Raw genomic sequence first — 20,162 nt, 5'->3', positions numbered from 1 at the left:
TCATATTCTTGTTATTATTGTGTAAGCATAGGCCTACCTATAAAATACAATGAGAATATTGCATACGAGGGAGCAAGCGACACACACTTTGGGCATTGTATTAAAATTGGGTATCATTACATTTTATTCCATCGGTTAAGGATGAAAAAGCGCATGATTTCATGAGCAACAGCTATTGAATGAAGTATGGTATTTTAAAAATGATTGTGCTCAGCAGCACCAATGTATCTAAAATGCATTTCCAGAAAACGCTGAACACGATTTACTCTGCTAAAGGCAACCCATGACCCGGTCATTACATTTGGTGCCAACCTCTCTCTGCGTCTCAGTCTTGAATGCGCATACAAAGGGCGCCATCTTGTGTAAAAAACTCGTCAAAACAGGCACCTGCAAAATAATCTTTATTATGTTGACAATCTCCAAATATTTACAGACAGTGCAAAAAGATGACAAACATAAACTATGAGAATGGATCCCAACTTTGATTCAATCCTCCAAAATGTAGTTTGGATTCACAACAAGAAAAGGGTCTTCCTCTGTCACAGGTTCTTCTCCACTGTCCCCAACTTTCTTCAGTCCAGTTTTTGTCAGTTCTATAATGATATGGTCCTGTAGACAGAATACACAAAATAAAGCATTCAACAAAACAAATCATTTTGATTTTCATGTTTTTCCTCCCCATGTTCCAAAACTTCAAATGGAAACTGCCCAATGAGCAGGAATGACCCTCACATAATGAATGAGTCTGTGGATCACCCGCTCAATCAGGCTCTTCTTGGCAATGAGCTCAGCCTCTGAGTCAATCTCACCCTCCAGCTCTTTCAGATACCAGTTGATCAGCTCACTCTTCTTCAGAGAGGTGTCCTCATCCACTGACATAAAGGGAGAAATGTACACACACAGATATTTGCAGTCTTAATGTGATATTTCAAAAGCGATTAACTTTAACTGAATGTAATATCGTGAATATGGTAGTCATAGCATCCCAACAGGTGCATGGGTCTTACACTGCTCCATCTTCTGCATGTGGAGGACCAGTAGATTGGACACCCTTCGGTACTCTGAGAAGGTCATGCGGAGCGCAGGCTTGCCAGCTGCAGGCTTGTCCTGGCCAGGCTGCTCCGTTTCCATGGCATGGCCGTTAGTTCCGTTGGATCCGTTGGTGCCATTGGTGCCATGCTGCTTCTGATCAGCCTCGTTCATCATGTCGTTCTGATCTGTGGGGCAGTCACTCAAAATGATATATTTTCTGACAGAATGCGCTCAAAATGTTGCAGTCAATTTCCATCGATTGTCATCTCATAAGTCACAAGAGAATACATTTTCTTAAAAGCACATGCATCACACAACAAAATGCTGCAAACTGACTATCAATAGACCCTGATAACTTTCACAGCGTCAGTTTAAACAGACAATAACTGAAATGTCTAAAGCTTTGAAATGGCATCAATCAAATTGTTTTGTCAATATCAGTTGGCAGAAAATGGACATAGAAAATAATAAGCTTTACCATTAAGATCCTCATTATCCTCTTGGTCTTGATCAAAATTGATGTCGGGGGAGTCAACACGGATGATGGACTTGTTAAGTAACCGGAAGGCCTCTTTTACATGTTTGGGTTGAACCTTAACATTTGGAGGTCAAATCTCAGATTTAGAAGTGAACACCACCATTTACATAACCTAGAGTATTGATGAAAAAGCCTTAAGTATCTTAAATAAAGAAAAACATTGGGTCTGAAGTCAAGTCAGCTTTGAGAGAATACTGTGTCAAAGGTAGTTGCAGAGTTATGTGAATGATGTGTGCGTAGACAGACTGTGGCGAAAGGCTAAAGACTGCCAGCAGCTCCTGACCTCATCGGAGCAGTAGAGTCTGGCCATGGCCTCGGACAGCCTGATCATGCTCTCCAGCTGCCGCACGGTGATGCGCCAGGACGACTTGGCCGTGCCGCTGCTGTCCCTCTGGCGCAGACGCTTGTACTGGTCCACAATGAACTCCTGGGCCTCGGACACAATCTGTGCACGCACACACGCGCGCACACACACACACACACACACGGCTTTGGGTCATTTGCAGTCACTGAGTGTATGAATTAGTCAGTTCTCAGTTGCCAAGAAAAGACAGCACCGAACTACACAGAAGTAAATGGTGGTAACAGAAAAATGCTCCGATCCTTACCTTTGGCTGGAACTGACGTGCAAAGAGAATATATCTCTGGATCTCGTCTGTTTCATAGATCCTCTCCACTGACTCCACATTTCTTGCATGCAGGTCCACAATGCGCCTAGCGATAGCATAGTCGGTCACCTAAAGGGTTAAAGAGCAATTGAGGTTGCAGGTATGAGCGATGCCCTCCATACTGGACATAATAGTACAGGTCAGTGGCTTCTCCTCTCCGACCTCATTGCACTCGTCCACCAGAATGAAGAACAGGTCGAATCTGGACATGATGGGAGCGGACATGTTGACATTCTGCTTCAAGGACTTGGAACGGTTGTATCGGCCATCGATGGGGTTCGCTGCAGCCAAGATGGACGTGCGGGCATTCAGGGTGGCCTACAGTCCAAAAGTAAAATACATATCCAAGTGTTAATCAATACCAATGATTTTACATGTTTAAATATCCAGGGTCAGTGAATTAACTGCAAAACCTTTACAGATAAAAGCTTCCCAAATACAGCTGTACTAGTCACAACTGAATAAATACATCTATAAACAAATGAGTAAATTGTCCTGATTATATTCTGAATAAAGAGCACAGCACCTTGACTCCAGCCTTGGTGATTGAAATGGTCTGCTGCTCCATAGCTTCGTGGATGGCAACCTGATCCTTTAGGTCCATTTTATCAAACTCATCAATACAGCACACACCCTACAGAAACAGCAAAGACTAATCTGTTTGATGGCATAATCTGTGTCAAGGTCAATAAAAACATTTTCATATTCTTTTTAAACAAATCTGCATGAATATCATGATTAACATCACCAAGACAGAATACACAGATATACAAATGAGCAGGCCATGCCATAGCCACTATGTCCACACGTCATGTCAGTATGTGAGATGGTTCAAAGTTGATTTGAAGCGTGTGTGTACATTGTCCGCCAGCATGAGCGCTCCAGCCTCGATGACAAACTCGTGCGACTCCTCATCCTTCACCACCGCGGCAGTCAGACCGGCGGCGCTACTCGCCTTCCCACTCGTGTAGACGGCACGGGGGGCAAAATCCTCAACGTGCCTGGGAGGTGCACAAATAAGTTACTCGTATATCAAATATATTGCCCAGTTAAGAGCTAATTCACTCAATTACAATTTCTCTATATTGCATCATAACTTAAAAATGTCTACACAATCACAATTTGAGAGGGGATATCTAGGTCCATCTAGGACAGTAGTTTACTTGAGAAACTGGCTCTTGGATGTACTGGGGTCTCCAACAATGCACACATTAACATCCCCCCTCAGCGAAGTTCCCTCCATGGTGGTTTTGGCAACACCTCCAAAGAGCATCAGCAATATTCCTCTCTTAATCTCATCATTACCTAGTGAGTACAGAAAGAGGGAGCAAGGAAGAGAAGGAAAGAGGCCATTGGAAAACATAAATTAATGTTCCAGTTGTCCCATTCTATTAAATTGAAGGATTTAAGCGAGGAAAATGTCTGTGCCTGAAGATATCAGAAACTTTAAAAGCTGTTGTACTTTAATATAATGATCCATTTTCAAATGTTAAACAGCCTGGCCCACACTTAATTCTGGCATAGTGACTGAGAACTTTTTATCCCACTAAATTATTTACAATACCATATAAAAGAGCCGCTACATATGAAAGAACTTTTCTAGTTGGCATTTCCACATCTTTTCAAAGATAAAGCACCCATTTCTAGACTTAAAAGCCTGTTCCACAGGGCCAGCCAGTACCATGAATGGTGGGGAAGAGGCTGCTGCAGACGTTGTGGTAGAGGTTTTTGTCCTGGCTCATCTCAAACACCTTCTCCCACTCCTGGACCGTCATCTGGTTCTTCACACTCTCTGCTGTCTGGTCCTCCTGACGAAGCTCTTTACCACCAAACTGGACATGTTAAACAAGAGAGCCTTAAGAAAACCAAACTGGACATGTTAAACAAATAGGAGAGCCTTAGGAAAACTAAACTTGACATGTTGAACAAACAAGAGAGCCGTAGGGAAACTAAACACTGCAAAATATAAAATATGCTTGTCTATCCATTTAGCAGAAAGCCGCCATATTTCCAATCTTTCAGTCTGTGTCTGTGTGTCTGTGTGTCCCTCACCCTGGGGTTAGTGGGGCCCACATGGGAGGCTAAGAAGGCCAGTCTGTATGACAGCTCCCTCACTCCCAGAGCCTTCAGCCCCTGGATCCCGTCCTGATCGAAGCCCTCCTTACCGGTCACCCTGCTGCTGGTCTCAGCCCTGGTGCCTAGAGACACAGAAGGCAAGAGATGGGACTCATCCAGCAGCTGAGTGGACTGTGTGGGCTTAGTGTGATGCAATAGAAACCAGGATGTGTAAGAACGGGTCTCATTTTTGTTGTGACTTCTTTTCTGATATTAACTGTGCATGGAAGCGAGGAGATGGTCTTCAGAAATTCAGCTTCACTTGTGATGAAGTTGACAGAGTACATGTAAATGTGTTAATTACAATCTTGGCAACACCACCTGTAGCAGATGCACAGGACCAGGCTGCTAGCCGCTAGGGGATGGGACTCTGCACTGCACTGGATGTAATCGACAGGACTGAGAGGATGCAAGTTGTACTTCATAAATACAGATGCAGCACAGCGCAGCATAAAACAGACAAATCTGGCTCAGAGATCCCCCTCTTCACCTGCTAATGCCATCGCAGAGACGTCCGGCACAACGATGAGGGTGCCGGTGAAGTCACAGCGGTCACCAGCTTGGGCAGACTCCACCGCCTCAGCCCTCAGCACCACCTCCATGCTGCGGGGGATGGAGCCTCGCGGCAGCTCAGCCTGCGTCTCCTGGATGCGCACCTGTCCGGAAAGGTGAGCTCTCTCTCTCATGTCTTACTATATTTTGAGGTCACTTGATACTACTGTAAGAGTATGAAGACAGCTACTAAAAAAGCATAATGGAAGTGTGAAGTTACAATTAGGTGAAGTGTGAAGTTACAATTTTGTAATTTGAAAGTAATTTCAAAGCAACACAACTACCCAAATGGGGCTTTAAACCAACTCCCATAATTCTGATATAGCCTACCTTTTGGAAGTCAACAAATCGTGACTTGTTTGTGTCCAACATGAACCTCTTGCGGTTGGCACACACCGGATTCTTGCAGATGGTGGGCTGGGTGTACTTAAACTGCTGCTCCACGTCCTTGATGACCGACTGGCAGTCGAGACACAGGAAGGTGCCACTCACCAGCTCTGGGTGCACCGGGTGGGTACGCACCACCTGCCCGCTGATGCGTGTCAGAGTGCCTATCCGACCAGAGGTGAGCTCTCGGATCCTAAAGGACAAGTGAAAAAGCTGGCCAGGTGGACTTCAATAAACAACAACACAATCCCAAAGTGAACATAAAACATGACACAAGACAGGCGTCTAGGGTAATATAGAAGTGGACAACTATGTGAATGTAAAATCAGACAAACAGTTTGCTGGGCTTATGGTAATATTAACTTCAGTCGAGATGGGAAATCTGAGAAGGACACATAAAATTCTTTAGATGGTGGTATGTTCCCATGGTCACGGGCAAAATGGCGCACAGCTCTGCAGAGGTGTGGATACACCCTGGAAAAAAACAAAACAATAATTTGACTGTAAGACGATACCAAAAACGTTGCAAACCTAATGTGCACTGCGAAAATAAACTGCTCATCAATGACCACACAACTTATTAACAAAGACTTACCTGTAGTACTCCTCTTGTATGGTGGTAGCTAATTGCTGATTATAATGCTCAATGTTGGTAAAGCTCACAGTAAGAGTATTTCTCTCCGGTCGAATAAGCTCTTGCGCGTCAGGCAGGTATAAAATCTCCCCACTTTTATCCTGAAACCTGATAATTAAGAGCTTAGGCTACTGATTAACGCGTTGCCGATAATGTACAAGAATTCATCAAATTTAATGAAATGTTAACAGACCAAACTTACTCCTCTAAGAACTCAAGGAATAATTTCTGACATTTTTCAGAAAGATCATCTTTTACTTGTAGGCCTACACCAGCGGCAGTGGTTTCTGCAGTAGGATCCATTAAAGAAAGTCAAACAATTTGCTTACAGATACAACCAAACTGAAGACCACAGAGATTGTAACCAGAGAGCGTAGTATCAAGGATCTTTGTTGTAACTCACGCGCACCTGCTACAGGTGGGCTGTGATGTAGGCTAAATAGTTTCCTAGTCTGGAGCACGTGGTGAGGATGCTGTAGCTACAGCATGTGATTGTGGGATGCACTGACATGCTCCTCTAAATCTATTGTGTAAAAAGTATGCTATGGCTAAATCTAATTCTTACCCCTAAGAAGCCCTGAACCCTCATGAATGATTGAATTTGAGAGGCTTTAAAAGTTCAAACGCTATTTCCAGGAATATGCGACAGCACCTGTGAGTTGAATTTAGGCTACATCAAAAACACGTTAACTTTATGACAGATGTTCACTGATGAACTTTCCCCCATAGGCCTACGCTGTATCATGTCCCGATGCCATTCATTTTTGGCAGGCTGGCTGATTACCTTAGGTAAAGTCTGCATAAATGCTGACTAGACGGAGAGGGAAGCGAGTGAGCCCTCAAGCACTTCATTACTTTCCAGTGGGACAGGCCTACTGTAGGTCCTCATGAATTTACCGCAAATGCCAAGGCCGAGTTTGTCGAACAAGACTGGACCTGTGTATGCTGCCATTTGCTCTAAGCTTCGCAAGTTAGAATACAGGTGCATAAGGAGGGTCTCCTTGATATTAGAAGAATCCAAATGAACTGTCTTATGTCCTTTGAAATCTTATTAAGGGGGGAAAAATACTCAACATTCATAGTTAATCTATTTCATCATCATTTCAAGTGTCTTTCTTAAGGAACCCACACTCACAGAAGGCATACAGAAACCTTTAATTTTTATTTACCACACATTTAAAAAAGTGAAACACACTATACAAATGATCTTCCGATAGCAGATAACAATGCAGAGTACACTTCTAATGATCTGGCCAGAAACGCTACCGCTCCAGAAGTGCAACTCAAATTGCACCCATATATTTTTATTTTGCATTATTCTCCTCCTCCTTATACTTAATTCCTGTAAACCATCGCTGCTGAACTCAGCAACAATGATGTTTAATACCCTCATCTAGTATCTGACTTTTTACTTTTTGAACTTTTATTTCTTGCTTAAATGTAGATAGGCAGTAGCATGCAACCCTCAGCGTGAAAGGTGTTTGATTGTTTTTATTTTTCTCTTGTACGTTTTTTCTTTATTTATTTTACTTCTCAAGGGTCAGGGGATTAAGGTCTCTGTCCAGTATTTACAAATCAAAATGAAACGATCCATCCTGTGTGATCTCCCACTGGCTGACTGCTCCGCTTCAGTCTCGGAGCATTGAGGTCCAGCTTGCAGCCAACTGCCTCTTATGATGTCCATGTCCTCCTCTTCCAGTTCATTTTTTCCTTTTCCTTCTCTCTCTGTGTTCACATTCCCAACAACATAGGCCGGATGTCAAAAGGAATGATGTTTATTAAGCAAGAGACAACTTCTTTTTTAAAAAAAGAGGAAAATAAAAATGACAATGTTTAGGCCAAGTAGCTGTAGGTGTCCTTCTCCCCGTCCACTCTCTCCAGGTACTCCTTCTCTATGAGAATATCGATGCATTTCTGAAACATGGAGACAAACAGCACAGACAACATTAATTCACATGCATGTCCACACCAGAAATGTTCCAAAATCAATCAATGGGTAACCGAAACCCCCAATCATGAAGTAAGAATACACAAACCCCTTGTGACAAGTTTGTAGTTTGTTCCCATTAAGGGAAAAAAATCACATATTTGCACTCATATCCTTGGTGACAAACCCATGGTTGTGAGCGAGAGCCAGGGCTCACCTTGATGACTGGGACTCTGGGCTTGAACCTGGAGGAGAGCTGGTTGAGGACCTCCGCCAGGAGCTGCTGGTGCTTCAGGACTTTCCGCATCTTCATGATTCTCACGATGGCCGCCTGAGGATGGAGAGAGAGAGAGAGAGAGAGTGTGTGAGTGAGTGAGTGAGTGAGTGAGAGAGAGAGAGAGAGAGACACGTGGTGGTTACAGAAGGGCCTTAAGACACTAACAGCGTGGTTACACAAAGACCCATACAAGATATTCTCCTTAATGTAGTCTAATATCATCATAACATAGTTGGTGTAAAGCCATGCTTACTCAGCATCAGAATCTTTCCTACAGTAAGCTGCCATCTTGGTTGTGATATAATGTGAATAACTATTCCTACAGCACTAAAGCTCATCTCCTATCTGACACATCTGAGAAACTAATCTGAAACTAGGCTTTTCATTACGCAGATTAGAAAGAGAGTTGTGATTGCGTGTGTGGTATACTTGTATCAGTAGTTTCCGATCCTCCTCGATGTTCTTGTGGGTCGTTTCCTGTTCCTGTTTTTGTTCCGTCTTCATGGGCACATTGATGTTGACACGGAGCTTCTTACTATTAGGACGGCAAACATTCGAAATTACATCTGAGTCTCTGATTCAAAGCAATAATAGTTCCTCAACTTTGTAACCAATATGCTGCTTGCACCACACAAGGGTAAATATAATTTAGTGTGAACACGACTCACATCTTATATAAAAAAATCATCATCCTGGCCTAAACCCAACTTACTTCTTGTAGCCCAGAAACAGCTTTATCAAGGTGTCTGGTTTGAACTCGACTTCATCCACATTGGCGTTCTCGTCTTCAAGGACCTGAGATAGACATTGAATGCAAGTTGATTGGGGGTCGAGGAGAAATACTTATTTCTTATTATGTTTTTAATAAGCCAACTAATAGGAAAAAAAGGATACACTTACACTTACCAGCAATTTGGATTTTAATAGGATTTGTAGAACCTGCACCAATATGTCCTACGGAGCAGATAAGGTAAAAAGAAAAAAGAAAGAAGATTAAATCAACATCAGTGTCAACATCAATCTCCTTACTAGGCCCAAAAACAGCACAGCTAGCATGAATAAAAGCTAGCAGGTTGGTTAGTGTCAACTCACTATTTTGATCTGTGTGCTGTCTGTCAGTTGTTGGACCGTGTAGACATCCTCTGTGTTGTACTGCAGTAAAATGGCCATCTGAAAGGTGGAGGCCTGGAGGGAGGGAGAGGGAACAAATTAAACATGTCTTCATGCCATCAGACGCTTGGAAACAAATGCTTCAAACCAGTAGCACTCAACTATTTCAACACACTTCTCCAAAATGGCTTTGTTATTAAGTAGACTGTGATGTGATGTTACCAACCTTCGTGCTTGTAACAGACGTTAACGCCTCTAGGGTTGCCTATACTGTATGTGAACTATAAACGCGGGTGTATGGAGGGGACGTAATGGATGATGAGGGGCTGTCTGCTCACCTGTAAGGTGTATCTGTTCTTGAAGCAGTTGGTGACCAGCTCTCCTTTGGACAGGTGGTAGAGCCAGGTGAGCTTTCGGCCGCTGTGTCTGCTGGCGTAGAAGGCTGTGAACCTTTGGTAGCTTCTCTCCAGCTGCAGCACACAGGGACAACCATGCACAACAATCAAAACCACACCAACCAGATGACACAGCATTTCTTTAATTCAATCAGTCTTTTATGAGCACTACTGTTACTTATCCAAAGTTATATCAACATGAAGTGATGCTACTCCCTCAATTGAGTTGAATCAGCAGCTTAATTCAGAGCCCAAGTTCCTTCACCAATATATCAATGAAATATTACCAAGTGGATGACTAATGTGGACTTGTCAGTATAGGCCAACTGTCCAGTGCATGAATAGATGAAATATTGATGTCTGTTTATAGAGTGCAAAGGTAGAGCAAAAGAGCAAACACCAGCAATGTTATAGGCGTATCTAAAAAGCAACTGACTACTAAATGAATTAAACCCTCACACCTACTGTCTGCTGCTTTAGATAAAGCTGTCAATAAATATATCAGGGTTCCCACCCCAGATCAGTCTTAAAATTCCCAGATTTTTCCATGACCTTCCCTGACCAGAAAGCAGAATTTCCATGACCTTCCTTAAAAGAAATGACTGAGCACTGTGCAGAAAAGGCCTTTTAAAATGGCTAAACTACTCCTAATTCCCGCCCTTGAGTCTACTTCCCAACACTTAAATTGCATGAGAGTCAGAGCATTCCGGCCATTGGCATTGTTTACAATTCCATACCGTGCTTAAAAGCAAGCAGGATCGGGAGTTATGAGAGATAACGTTGGGTTTATGTTGTTGTAGTGTAGCTTACTTCACGACCAAGCTGGTGCATAACGTTAACAATTGGGTGAAATCAGATTTAATTGTTTCAAACTTCTACAGTTCACACCTCCAGCTTGCAATAGTTTGTCAATGGTGAAATACCAGACCCTAATACCGAAGCTAAAGCATAGACCGAGGGGATGGCCAAAGCCAGGCTATGACTTTGCAGGCAAAGTGGTCAAATTCCCTGATTTCCCCTGTCTGGAACAGCTTTTATTGAAATTCCCTGATATTCCAGAAATTCCCTGACCCGTGGGAACCCTGATATATAAACTAATAACTAGATGTATGCAAATATTGCTTCTGTTCATTTTCAGGACCAAAACACTGGTCAACACACAGCAGGCGAGTATGCCTGCACAGGGTTTAAATTGGGGGTCAGCGTGAGCTCACCTCAGACGGCAGGGCGAACGTGCAGGACTGCTGGAAGGGCCAGGATCCTGAACTCAGCACCTGGATACTGAAGTCCACTGGAGAGAGAAACACAGCACAGTCAGAGACACAGTCACATCCCACCCACCCACACACACACAATTCCCTTTACTCTAATTATACAGTGCAGCCATCTGCAAAGTAAGAATTATTCAGGGACACTGAATAACATTATGGCCTTGTTCCCCTATTTATCTGCATACTGTACGTCTTGGCTGGTTTCACTGCACTGCATTTTATGCAACATAAATCCTTTAGTGAATATGGAATATGGCTGCATGCATATTGCTACAAATTCCTACATTTCAGATTAAATCGATGCAATACTCCTTTGAAAAGAGGACATTTGCCCAAAACAAGTCAATGTTTCCGAAATAGACTTTCAAAGGCACCTCATTCCTTAAATAGCAGAAGATATTTCTCTAGAACAACAATTTCCTGGAGAGTGTTTTTGAACATCTGGTGCGTCTGTGAAGCACAACGGCAGCACATTTTGTTTATTGCTTTTAACTCACTGACCGAATGTACCAAAGGAGAACTATAACGGGCTCTCGCTCTCATCACCAAGCAAGGGGAAATGTATTTATAGAGCACATTACAACATCGTGGGTCAAAGTACCAAGAAATTACCCAATTATAGCGCGATAAATCAAAACAAGATGGAATAAATACATGAGACATTGAGTTCAGTTCAGCATCTCTCACAGCTCAGGTGGATAAAGGATGGCAACTGAGTGAGTAACTGTAGATGCAAATTTTAGGGTGAAGAAAATGTAGCTTCAGACTAAGCCCTTGCTTATATTGCACTATGGTGCATCGTGCTTTTCATGTCAAGAAACTATTGTATTACCGATGATGAAATAACCCCAGGGAGCCTGACTGAGTTTATAATACTGATGTAGTATACTTACAGTCCAGGGGTTCGGAGTTTGTGAGGTGCTTCTTGAACTGCTCATTCAAGTCTTTGCTGACGCCGATGTCCTGGAACATGCGCTGCAGCTTGGAGGTGTACTCAAAGCCACATGCTTGCTGCAGGCAACAAGAACAGCATGGTTATAGAACATTATAGACATGGTTTCTGTGTTCACAACTCTTGGCTTTGTTTCGTTGACCATGCTTACTGTTAATAATACTCAATGCTCTTGTCAGTGCACAGATACTACATCATCTAGGGATAGTGAAATAAGAACAGATCAAAGTGTAAACCTCTAGCGCCCCCTACCTTAAGTTTGGAGATCATGCTGGCTTCAGCGTCATCACTGGCACTGTTCTGGTGGACCAGCCTCTTGGCCAGCATCTTAGCGTAAAACTTCTGGAACACGTCCTTGTCCTCAATGTACTTGAACACTACCATCTGGGAGAAAACAACCATTAAGTCTCAACACACTACTGGTATGTGTTTCTATATGCTCACATAGATGCCAATCAACAACAATAATGAACACAGTGAAATTGCATTGTATGAGACTTCTCTTTCTCCTGGTGCATGTGTGTTTGTGTAGTGTGTGTATGAGGCGTGAACTGACCACTTGGTTGAGGGTGTCTTCCAGCTCAGCCTCCTCAGGGTTCTTGGAGCTGTGGGTTTGAAGGGAGAAGACAAGCTGAGCAACACAGTACCCCTAACTACAGTAGGTGCACGCATGCACACACACACACACACACACACAATCAAGTGATACTGACCACCCGCTCTTAATACACAGTGAAAATGAGTAGTATACTATCAGGTCATAGATGGTGCCTGGGGCAGATTGAAAAAGCACATGGCATAGACAAACAAACACACAAACACACACACATACATTCCTGGAAGACACACTTTCTAATGCGCAGCTAGTAGTGCACCCAGATAAGCCCTCACCTCTTCTTGAGAAGAGAGTCACAGTATCTGGCCAGCAGCTCTGGTGACTTGCTGGATGACTGCACCATCTTAGTCACAGCGTTGTTGTTGATGAAGCGTCCACAGGCCTGCCAGCAGAGAGGGAATGCTTATTAGAATTATTATTGTAAGCAGAAACTGTATTCAAAGGCAATGTTTTTAAATATGCATGCTTTGGCAACAATGCTCTTAAACCGCCACATCAATACAGCTCATTTAACGTCTGCTTGTGGATTGCATGAGATTGATTCATGCGAGGTCTGTTGCATAGTCTGAGTCAGCTGTGATACAGGTGCTTACTCGTTTCAGACATGTCCTTTATTCAGACAGGTATTCGGATGTGTCTGAAGTGTCTGAGAAGGAGTTACACACCTTATCCAGTGCCGCCACAAATCCGGCATCGTTGTTGAAGGCAGACATCACTAAAGCGTTGTACTTCTTATGAACATCCAAGATGGTCTGTACATACATTTTGGGATCCTGGCAAAGAACAGGGATGTGGATGTGAGAATACAAGAAAAAAAAAAAAAACAAGACCACTCATTACTGTGCTTAAACAGTATTATTTGTGGGTTATTTGTAGTATTTTTCCAAGGTCACAGGAGGCCTGTGTGACTGCATAAATAGGCTGGAATATATAGGTCCAACACACCACAAGGTTCAAATCTCTCCCCCTTTACCCGAGCTGACCATATTGGTCCCTTTACAGGCCTGGCATATGAGCCTGTGTCTATCTTTAGCCTGGTGCAGGTTGGGCAGGGCAGGGCAGGGCAGGGTAAAGGCACGACTCACGTTGAGGGCAGCCTCTCCACACTTCTCGATGGCGGCCAGGCCCTGGTTGTAGATGTGCGTCTCCAGCAGCTTCTTCAGCTCTCCCAAACCGTCTGTGATGCGGGACACCAGGTTGTACATCCTGCCCAGATCTGAGAGATGGGGGAGAGGGCAAACCATGAACCGAGACAGAGCAAAGCAGAATAGAGGAAAAGGGAGAATGATTAGAGCCTCTTTATCTATATCTATCAATTACTTATTTAACTTATTGGTTGTGTTGGTTGCCCACCTCAATTCTGAGGCTTGTAAACTCAAGGGCAATACAATTAAACCACCAATAGAGAATAAAAGATTACAGTATGGAGATCTATGCTTCATGCTTCAGTTTCTATTCCTGAAACAACATACAGCTCAGCATACTCATTCAGCAGGCTTCCGTACCCTCATTCTTGTCAGCGTCCAGAAGGTTCTGGAACTCTGTGTGGAAGATCTCCAAGTGCTTCTCGATGAGAACCTGCTCACACTTCCTGGCGAGCTCATCCTGCGTGCTCTCGTGAAGGTAGACCTGCACCCTCCTCTTCTCCTCCAGCAGACGAGTTTCCGCCTGGACACACACACACACACACACCTTAATATGTATGAACACAAACAATAAACCCTATACTGATACAGTACAGTACATTTTTTTACATTTCATTTTGGCTGACAGTAGCACATGTTATGATAGTTCAATACAGTTAACACTTGTTAACACATGTTAAATAGAAATGACCAAATGAAGACATCTACAACCAGCACAATGACATCATACAAGCAGGGCTACATATCTCTCCAGGTGTGTGATGTGGGCTTGCGCAACCCCAGCCTACCTTTTTCATGTACTCTGTAACAGGATTCTGTTGTAGGAACTCTGTGCTTTCCCTGGTGTAGAAGCGTTCTGTGTCGGCGAGGAACTGCGTCTCAAAGTACTCCTTGTAGACGGACAGAGTGGGGCCCTTGGCGAAGGCGTCGTCCTCGTTCAGACCCAGCTCAACTGTAAGAGCACAAACATCTCATTTAGCACCCTCCCATAGGAGGCTGCATAATGTGGCACTGGCCGCTACTCTCGCTAGAAAATGTATGGGAATGGATTCCTGCAGAGGCTGAGTTCAGATGTTATCATACGTATTACCAGCAGAGAACCATTTCGTATGCACGCAGTGAGGAAAAAGACTATACTGTACACCACAACAACTAAATATTACCACCATTATCAACACCCTACACTTCTTCACCACATTATATATCTAAAAACCTGGCACATCTTTACATATGGGACATATAGATTTGGTCTCTAGTTGCTGCTCTGCACATCATAGTGCATTCAGAGTGTGGAAATGACACTGACTGCATCGCTACACAGAGACTATTATCAAACTGTTATCAAACGATCAAACAAGCAAACAAATGACCACAGTGACCCACCGTAGGACTGGACCACTCCGCTGATGAGTCGGGTGTTGATAGGCTCGCCGTTTCGCTCCTTCTCAATCAGCTTCAGCACTGCGTTAGTCACCTAGTCACAGGAGCCCAGTGTTAGGGAACCCACCGCAGGGACATTCCTTCATGAGTCCCAACCACTATCTACCCAAGCGGGTGTGCCTAGAGCAAACCACTAACGACACGTACACTGTGTGTTTGATCCCAACCCAAAATATGTTGTCAATGTACGTTATGTTCAGATCAATCTGTCAGTCTGGATGGATGGATAAAGGGCCCTTACCTGTTTGTTTAAAGGCCTGAATAAGCAGTCTCTCCATGTAACAAGTGCAAGCTGTAAACAGAGACAAGGAAAGACTTTAGCAATTGTCCAAAAGATTGACAAATAGCGCAGTTCCAGTCAAGCCTGTGAGCAGAAGACAGGAGGACAGCGGGGGCCTTACTGAGTAGATTTCGTAGATGCCTTTCCTGCCCTCGTCACACTCGCGCCGGACCCAGTGGCGGTTGAGGTAGGCACAGATACCATTCAGAACCTTACTGGAGAACCGATAGTCCTCCCACTGCTGGGTGTAGAACGTCAACACACTCTCATCCATCAGGTCCTCTCCATCCTGAGGGGAACCAGGGAAGTCAGAGGACATACATTTGCATGTATGCATGTGTGTGTAACAGAACAGTGACTCTGCGTATTATCTTGTACTAGCTTGATATGTTGTTGACATATCATTACATATTACCAAACTGTGTTTCCATACTAAGTCCGTTTTGGGAAATTTTAACTCAGTACAATGGCTGTAAATGAGATTGACCCTGAATTGCATCTGCTACAACCCTACAAACCATCCAAGCATCGTAAACCAGACTATATTGTAAACACATCGTAAACACTTTTCTAGTGGTAAGTCAGAAAGAGTGCATTCATTACCTTCAAAAGATTTGTCAGGTAGTTTTTGAGGAACTCTTTGAGTCTCTTGTAAAGCTCCAGGCCCACGAACTGTGCGCCGCCTGGGGTGGGGGCCTTCTTGGAGGGCTTGGAGGGGGGCACACCGGCCCCACGGGCTTGGTTGGACTGGTGCACACTGGTGCAGTAATTATACACGTGTCTGAGGGACAGGGGAGTTAAGGCCAGAAAACACACACACACACACACACACACACACACACACACAAACAAGCACAGGCACAAAGGAGAGAAACATCGGCCATACACATATCAGTGGTCAATAACTAAATCAGGGGACGACCTGCTTGAAAAAATGAATTGAAATTCAACACATTTCTGCTGTATTTTACTATAAAAAATGTACTTATGTCTTCAAATTCATCAAAACACAGCTAACACCTAATGATTTATTCATAACCCAATAAGTACGCTTCGGTGTCCAGCTCCGTTGCTAAACCCAGGGAGCGGGCAGCTGTATCAGCAGTAAGCGCACTGCTGCATGGCAGGATACGTGTAGAGCTCCATGTAGCGAGACTTGGCCATGCTCTGCCTGGTGTAGACCTGCTGGATGCCGGCGCGCAGGTCGTCCCATATCTGGTCCAGGCCGATCTGCTTGAGGCCGTGAGGGTTCTGGCCGCGGTTGGACGACATGGCTCTCTGGCGCGCTCTCCCTCGCTCTGCTCCTTCTCCGTAAGATGACTCCTCTCCCTCACGTTCGGCGTTTGTCTCGGGCTGTGTCCACGGGGGAGGCGTGCGAGGGGTCACTCCTCCATAGGGTGCAGAGACGAGAGTGTGTGGTCAGGCGGAGAACACAAACACACGTGGGGCACCGACACAGGAACACACAGACGGGCAGAGAGGCCGGGTCCTCTAAGAGAAGCGGGCAACCTCTGGAGACCCTCTCAGGTGGCACTCACCAGAACAACTCGCCAAGAGACCTGGGCAAAACACACACACACACACACAATCAAGAGACCTGGGCAAAAAACACATGTACACACACACAATCAAGAGACCTGGGCAAAGCACACACATACACACACCATCAAGGGCAAAGCGTGCACACGCGCACACACACACACCATCAAGAGCCATCAGTAAGAGGATCCGTCTAGATTGGACATTCAACTGTCCACTACCAAGATATATATATTTTATTCTGCCATATAAAACTTCAAAATCAAGGAACAGATTGCTTCACAATTTCACATTTTTCCTTTTACATGAACTGATGCATAGCAAGCAGCGAATAAGGAAGGGCAATAGCTAATGTGCATTTACAGTGATAAACACCACAGCTGACATTCAACTCCGTGGTAAAACAGTAAAAAGTGCAATACATGTAAAGCATGGTTACAGTAAACAAACTACAGTTGTAGTCTCCACTACTTCATCTACCAATGCTGAGTAACCCAACCCCTGTGCGCCATTATTGAATTCCTGAATAATTCCAGCTTTTTCTATGGAAAACAATGTCACAATGGAAAAAAGCGAGCGGTTTCATCGGGGGACAGAAACCATTCTGAAACAATAGCTGCCTAACCAATTAAGATCACGGCACCATTCCGTGTGCCGATGGTGACCAGAGAGCCAGGCATAATGGAGGAACTGTTGCTTTCTCTTCCCAGCTTCCATTGCTTAGGTAGGCTTTCCCCAGGACAATCGCTCCTGCTACGGAAGCCCTCCTATTCATTCATTATGTCCTGGGGTTCCCTCCGCGTAACCATGGCAACAGATTCGGAGCACAGGCACGTAACTTGACATAGGTAGGCCGAGCAGCTGGAAGAGGAGTGGGCTGTTGCTAGGCTGGCGCACATATTATTAGTGGTCAATTACTAGCCACGGGTCACAACCTGTACATGCCTGTGGGTAGGATTTTGCCTGAAATATGCTCAATGGAACATTTTTGTATGGAAGAATAGCTCAAGCTGGCCCAGGACGGCGCCATTTCTATGTTTTAGCAAACCACTGTCTTGAACCAATCAGGTGCTGGCTGATGTTCAAAGTGATAGAATGGGCCTCTAGGATGTCAGTGAAATCACAGAATAAAAGAGATGAGCAAAAACCAGAGTGTGTACATGTGTGTGTGTGTGTGAGAGAGGGAGGGAAATAAGAAAATCAGTTTGCTTTGCAAACCCCTGACTATCACGGACTATCATGCCATATACACTGTGCCTTTAACAAGATCCATCACCATCTCAGACATATGACCAATAGGCTATGGTTTGTTTTTGGAACTATATGGGCCATTGGGCCTAGATTTTTACACATCAGCATAAAGAAAATAGTCTATGGTTACTCAATCATGCTCCACTCCATAACAAGTTCATTTAAACAAGCTTCTAATTACATCTGGTGCGTGAAAAGCATAAGATCAGCTCTCAGTGCACACTTCATTCTGTCAGTCAGGATTAAGCACAACATGAACATCACTGGTTTCAGAATCTCGAAATGAGTTGAAAGCAAAATGAGATCTGTGTACAGGTAAACCAACGCTACCTCATCCAATAGTGCAATTCGCTTTGGGCAATATATAAATGTAGGAATGACAGGCAGAGGAACTTACAATACGTGGCTACTGGCACTGGGGTGTTCTACGTACGCCACACAGTCCGATGTGGAAGCGTATCAACATTGCTATCAAACTGAACATGTAAGTGCGCTGACATTAATACACACAAGGAGTTCACATTAACATTATTTGCTATGTGGTAAGACAAGGCAACGGATGATTAGTAAAATATCTGACTACAACCAAAAACAAGTAGTTATTTGGCATAATATGCCAACTGTGCATGGTCTCTGGAGGCGAATTCCCAAACAGGCTACGTTACCCAAATTTGAATCTGCACATACCATACCACTATGGCAGGATTTTAAACAAAAACAGAGAGTCCATAAAAAATGTGTTAACCCTGAAGGCAGCACTGAGGCCCTCTTGACAGCATTGTGTGAATATACTGTAGGAAGTGATTTGCAAACGAATTTGGCTAGCCGCCTCACTTTCTAGCCAAATGCTACCAAGCTACGTAGTTGACGCCAGCACGATATCTAGAGAAGCGTCCGCGTAGTCTACATCACCAACAGATAGTTAACGACTAGTTCAGCCAATAGTGAGTGTAAAATCGTCAAATGTGCTGTAAAAATGAGTTACATTTCCGTGAACGGGACCAGAGAGGTAGAACTAGTGTTCGTAGGAGGCTTGGCGTCTGTCTTAGCCTGTCAGTGTTAGCTGAGTCAGGCAAGGAGAGATCATCCCTTTTTGCTAACCTCCGGTACAACCAAGCCTTTAATGTTGGTCAATAAACATCTTCCAAAAAGATGGGCACAGTGTTACATTGGTAACATTAGAACCACCAACACATATTAAATAACTGCAGGTGTTAATGAGCTGGCACACAGGGTGACAGAACTAGCCGTGACGGCTAGCAAGCCATCTTCTTTAATGTTAAGCTAGCTAACAAATAACTTAATGATAACGTTACCGATTATCTGCGTGCTAGCTAAGCACAGCCAAAAGTGGCACTATATTTATGCTATACGGGGAGAGGCCCAGCTCACTTAGACATATTCTATAGATAGTAGCCCATATTAAACACTACATGTCAAATGTAAGTGGATACGTTCGCCATGATTTTCTTACAAAACACGTTTTCCAGACTAACGCAAAATGCCAACAAACATAACATGTTATTCGTAAAACAGGTACATTAGCTAGCTTGCTAACAATGCTAGCATCATTCCGTTAGCAAGCTGACTGTGGGAAGCTTGGTTGTTGCTAGTGGTCTGAGCTACATTTTGGAGATGTCTGATCTGTATAGCTCCGTTAGCGATCTTACCATTGTCCAGCAATGTTCGTCTCAAACTCCAGATCATACATATGTTCAACAAACTTCAAAAAAATGACCATATAATTAATCCTGAATATACATCTGAAGCTCCTTTTTTACGAGACGAACCGTCACCATGTACGGAATAACCCCAACAAAGCAGTTACGTTAGCTAGATAGCTAACAACACTGCTGCAGTAAATGGAAAAATAACATTCGTCTCCGCCAGGTTGTGCTCTGACAAAAAAATCTCCCCTAGCACACATCAATACAGCTATTTGGTTCCGCTTGGTTTCAAAGGCGTTTGGTTAGTACAAGTTTGTTTACTGTAATAAAATGCCGTTATCAGACAACCAGGCGGCCTGGTAAACG

General features: G+C 43.9%; 2 protein-coding genes across 3 annotated transcripts; both read right to left on the bottom strand.

Annotated features, from left to right (window-relative positions):
- Window positions 1-384: 384 nt before the first annotated feature.
- On the bottom strand, window positions 385-6,347 carry mcm6l (MCM6 minichromosome maintenance deficient 6, like). Its single transcript, XM_062553558.1, has 17 exons — window positions 6,129-6,347; window positions 5,888-6,034; window positions 5,656-5,766; window positions 5,236-5,485; window positions 4,844-5,009; window positions 4,291-4,436; window positions 3,920-4,070; window positions 3,402-3,543; window positions 3,098-3,239; window positions 2,765-2,872; window positions 2,401-2,556; window positions 2,179-2,307; window positions 1,854-2,015; window positions 1,511-1,625; window positions 1,008-1,217; window positions 733-872; window positions 385-609 (listed from the first exon to the last, which is right to left on the bottom strand). The coding sequence occupies exons 1-17, from the start codon at window positions 6,227-6,229 to the stop codon at window positions 487-489; spliced, it is 2,499 nt and encodes an 832-aa protein (XP_062409542.1). The 5' UTR covers window positions 6,230-6,347; the 3' UTR covers window positions 385-486.
- A 722-nt stretch (window positions 6,348-7,069) lies between these two features.
- cul1a (cullin 1a) lies at window positions 7,070-20,029 on the bottom strand. Of its 2 annotated transcripts, none has more exons than XM_062517388.1 (22): window positions 19,800-20,029; window positions 16,472-16,898; window positions 15,943-16,120; window positions 15,461-15,628; window positions 15,301-15,351; window positions 15,003-15,093; window positions 14,408-14,571; window positions 13,980-14,142; window positions 13,560-13,690; window positions 13,140-13,247; window positions 12,750-12,856; window positions 12,415-12,463; window positions 12,111-12,242; window positions 11,800-11,917; window positions 10,850-10,926; window positions 9,579-9,710; window positions 9,223-9,315; window positions 9,031-9,084; window positions 8,843-8,925; window positions 8,560-8,665; window positions 8,071-8,184; window positions 7,070-7,840 (listed from the first exon to the last, which is right to left on the bottom strand). In XM_062517388.1, exons 2-22 carry the CDS (start codon window positions 16,609-16,611, stop codon window positions 7,760-7,762), a joined length of 2,340 nt encoding a protein of 779 aa, XP_062373372.1. In that variant the 5' UTR covers window positions 16,612-16,898; window positions 19,800-20,029; the 3' UTR covers window positions 7,070-7,759. The 2 variants fall into 2 exon arrangements, with proteins under 2 accessions (XP_062373372.1, XP_062373373.1); XM_062517389.1 differs by having other exon boundaries at window positions 9,037-9,084.
- Window positions 20,030-20,162: the final 133 nt, after the last annotated feature.

The sequence above is a fragment of the Sardina pilchardus genome, chromosome 2 (assembly GCF_963854185.1).
Source record: "Sardina pilchardus chromosome 2, fSarPil1.1, whole genome shotgun sequence".
Taxonomy (NCBI): Eukaryota; Metazoa; Chordata; class Actinopteri; order Clupeiformes; family Clupeidae; genus Sardina; species Sardina pilchardus.
Note: the sequence above shows the minus strand (reverse complement) of the source record. Positions and strands in the feature narration are given on the sequence as shown.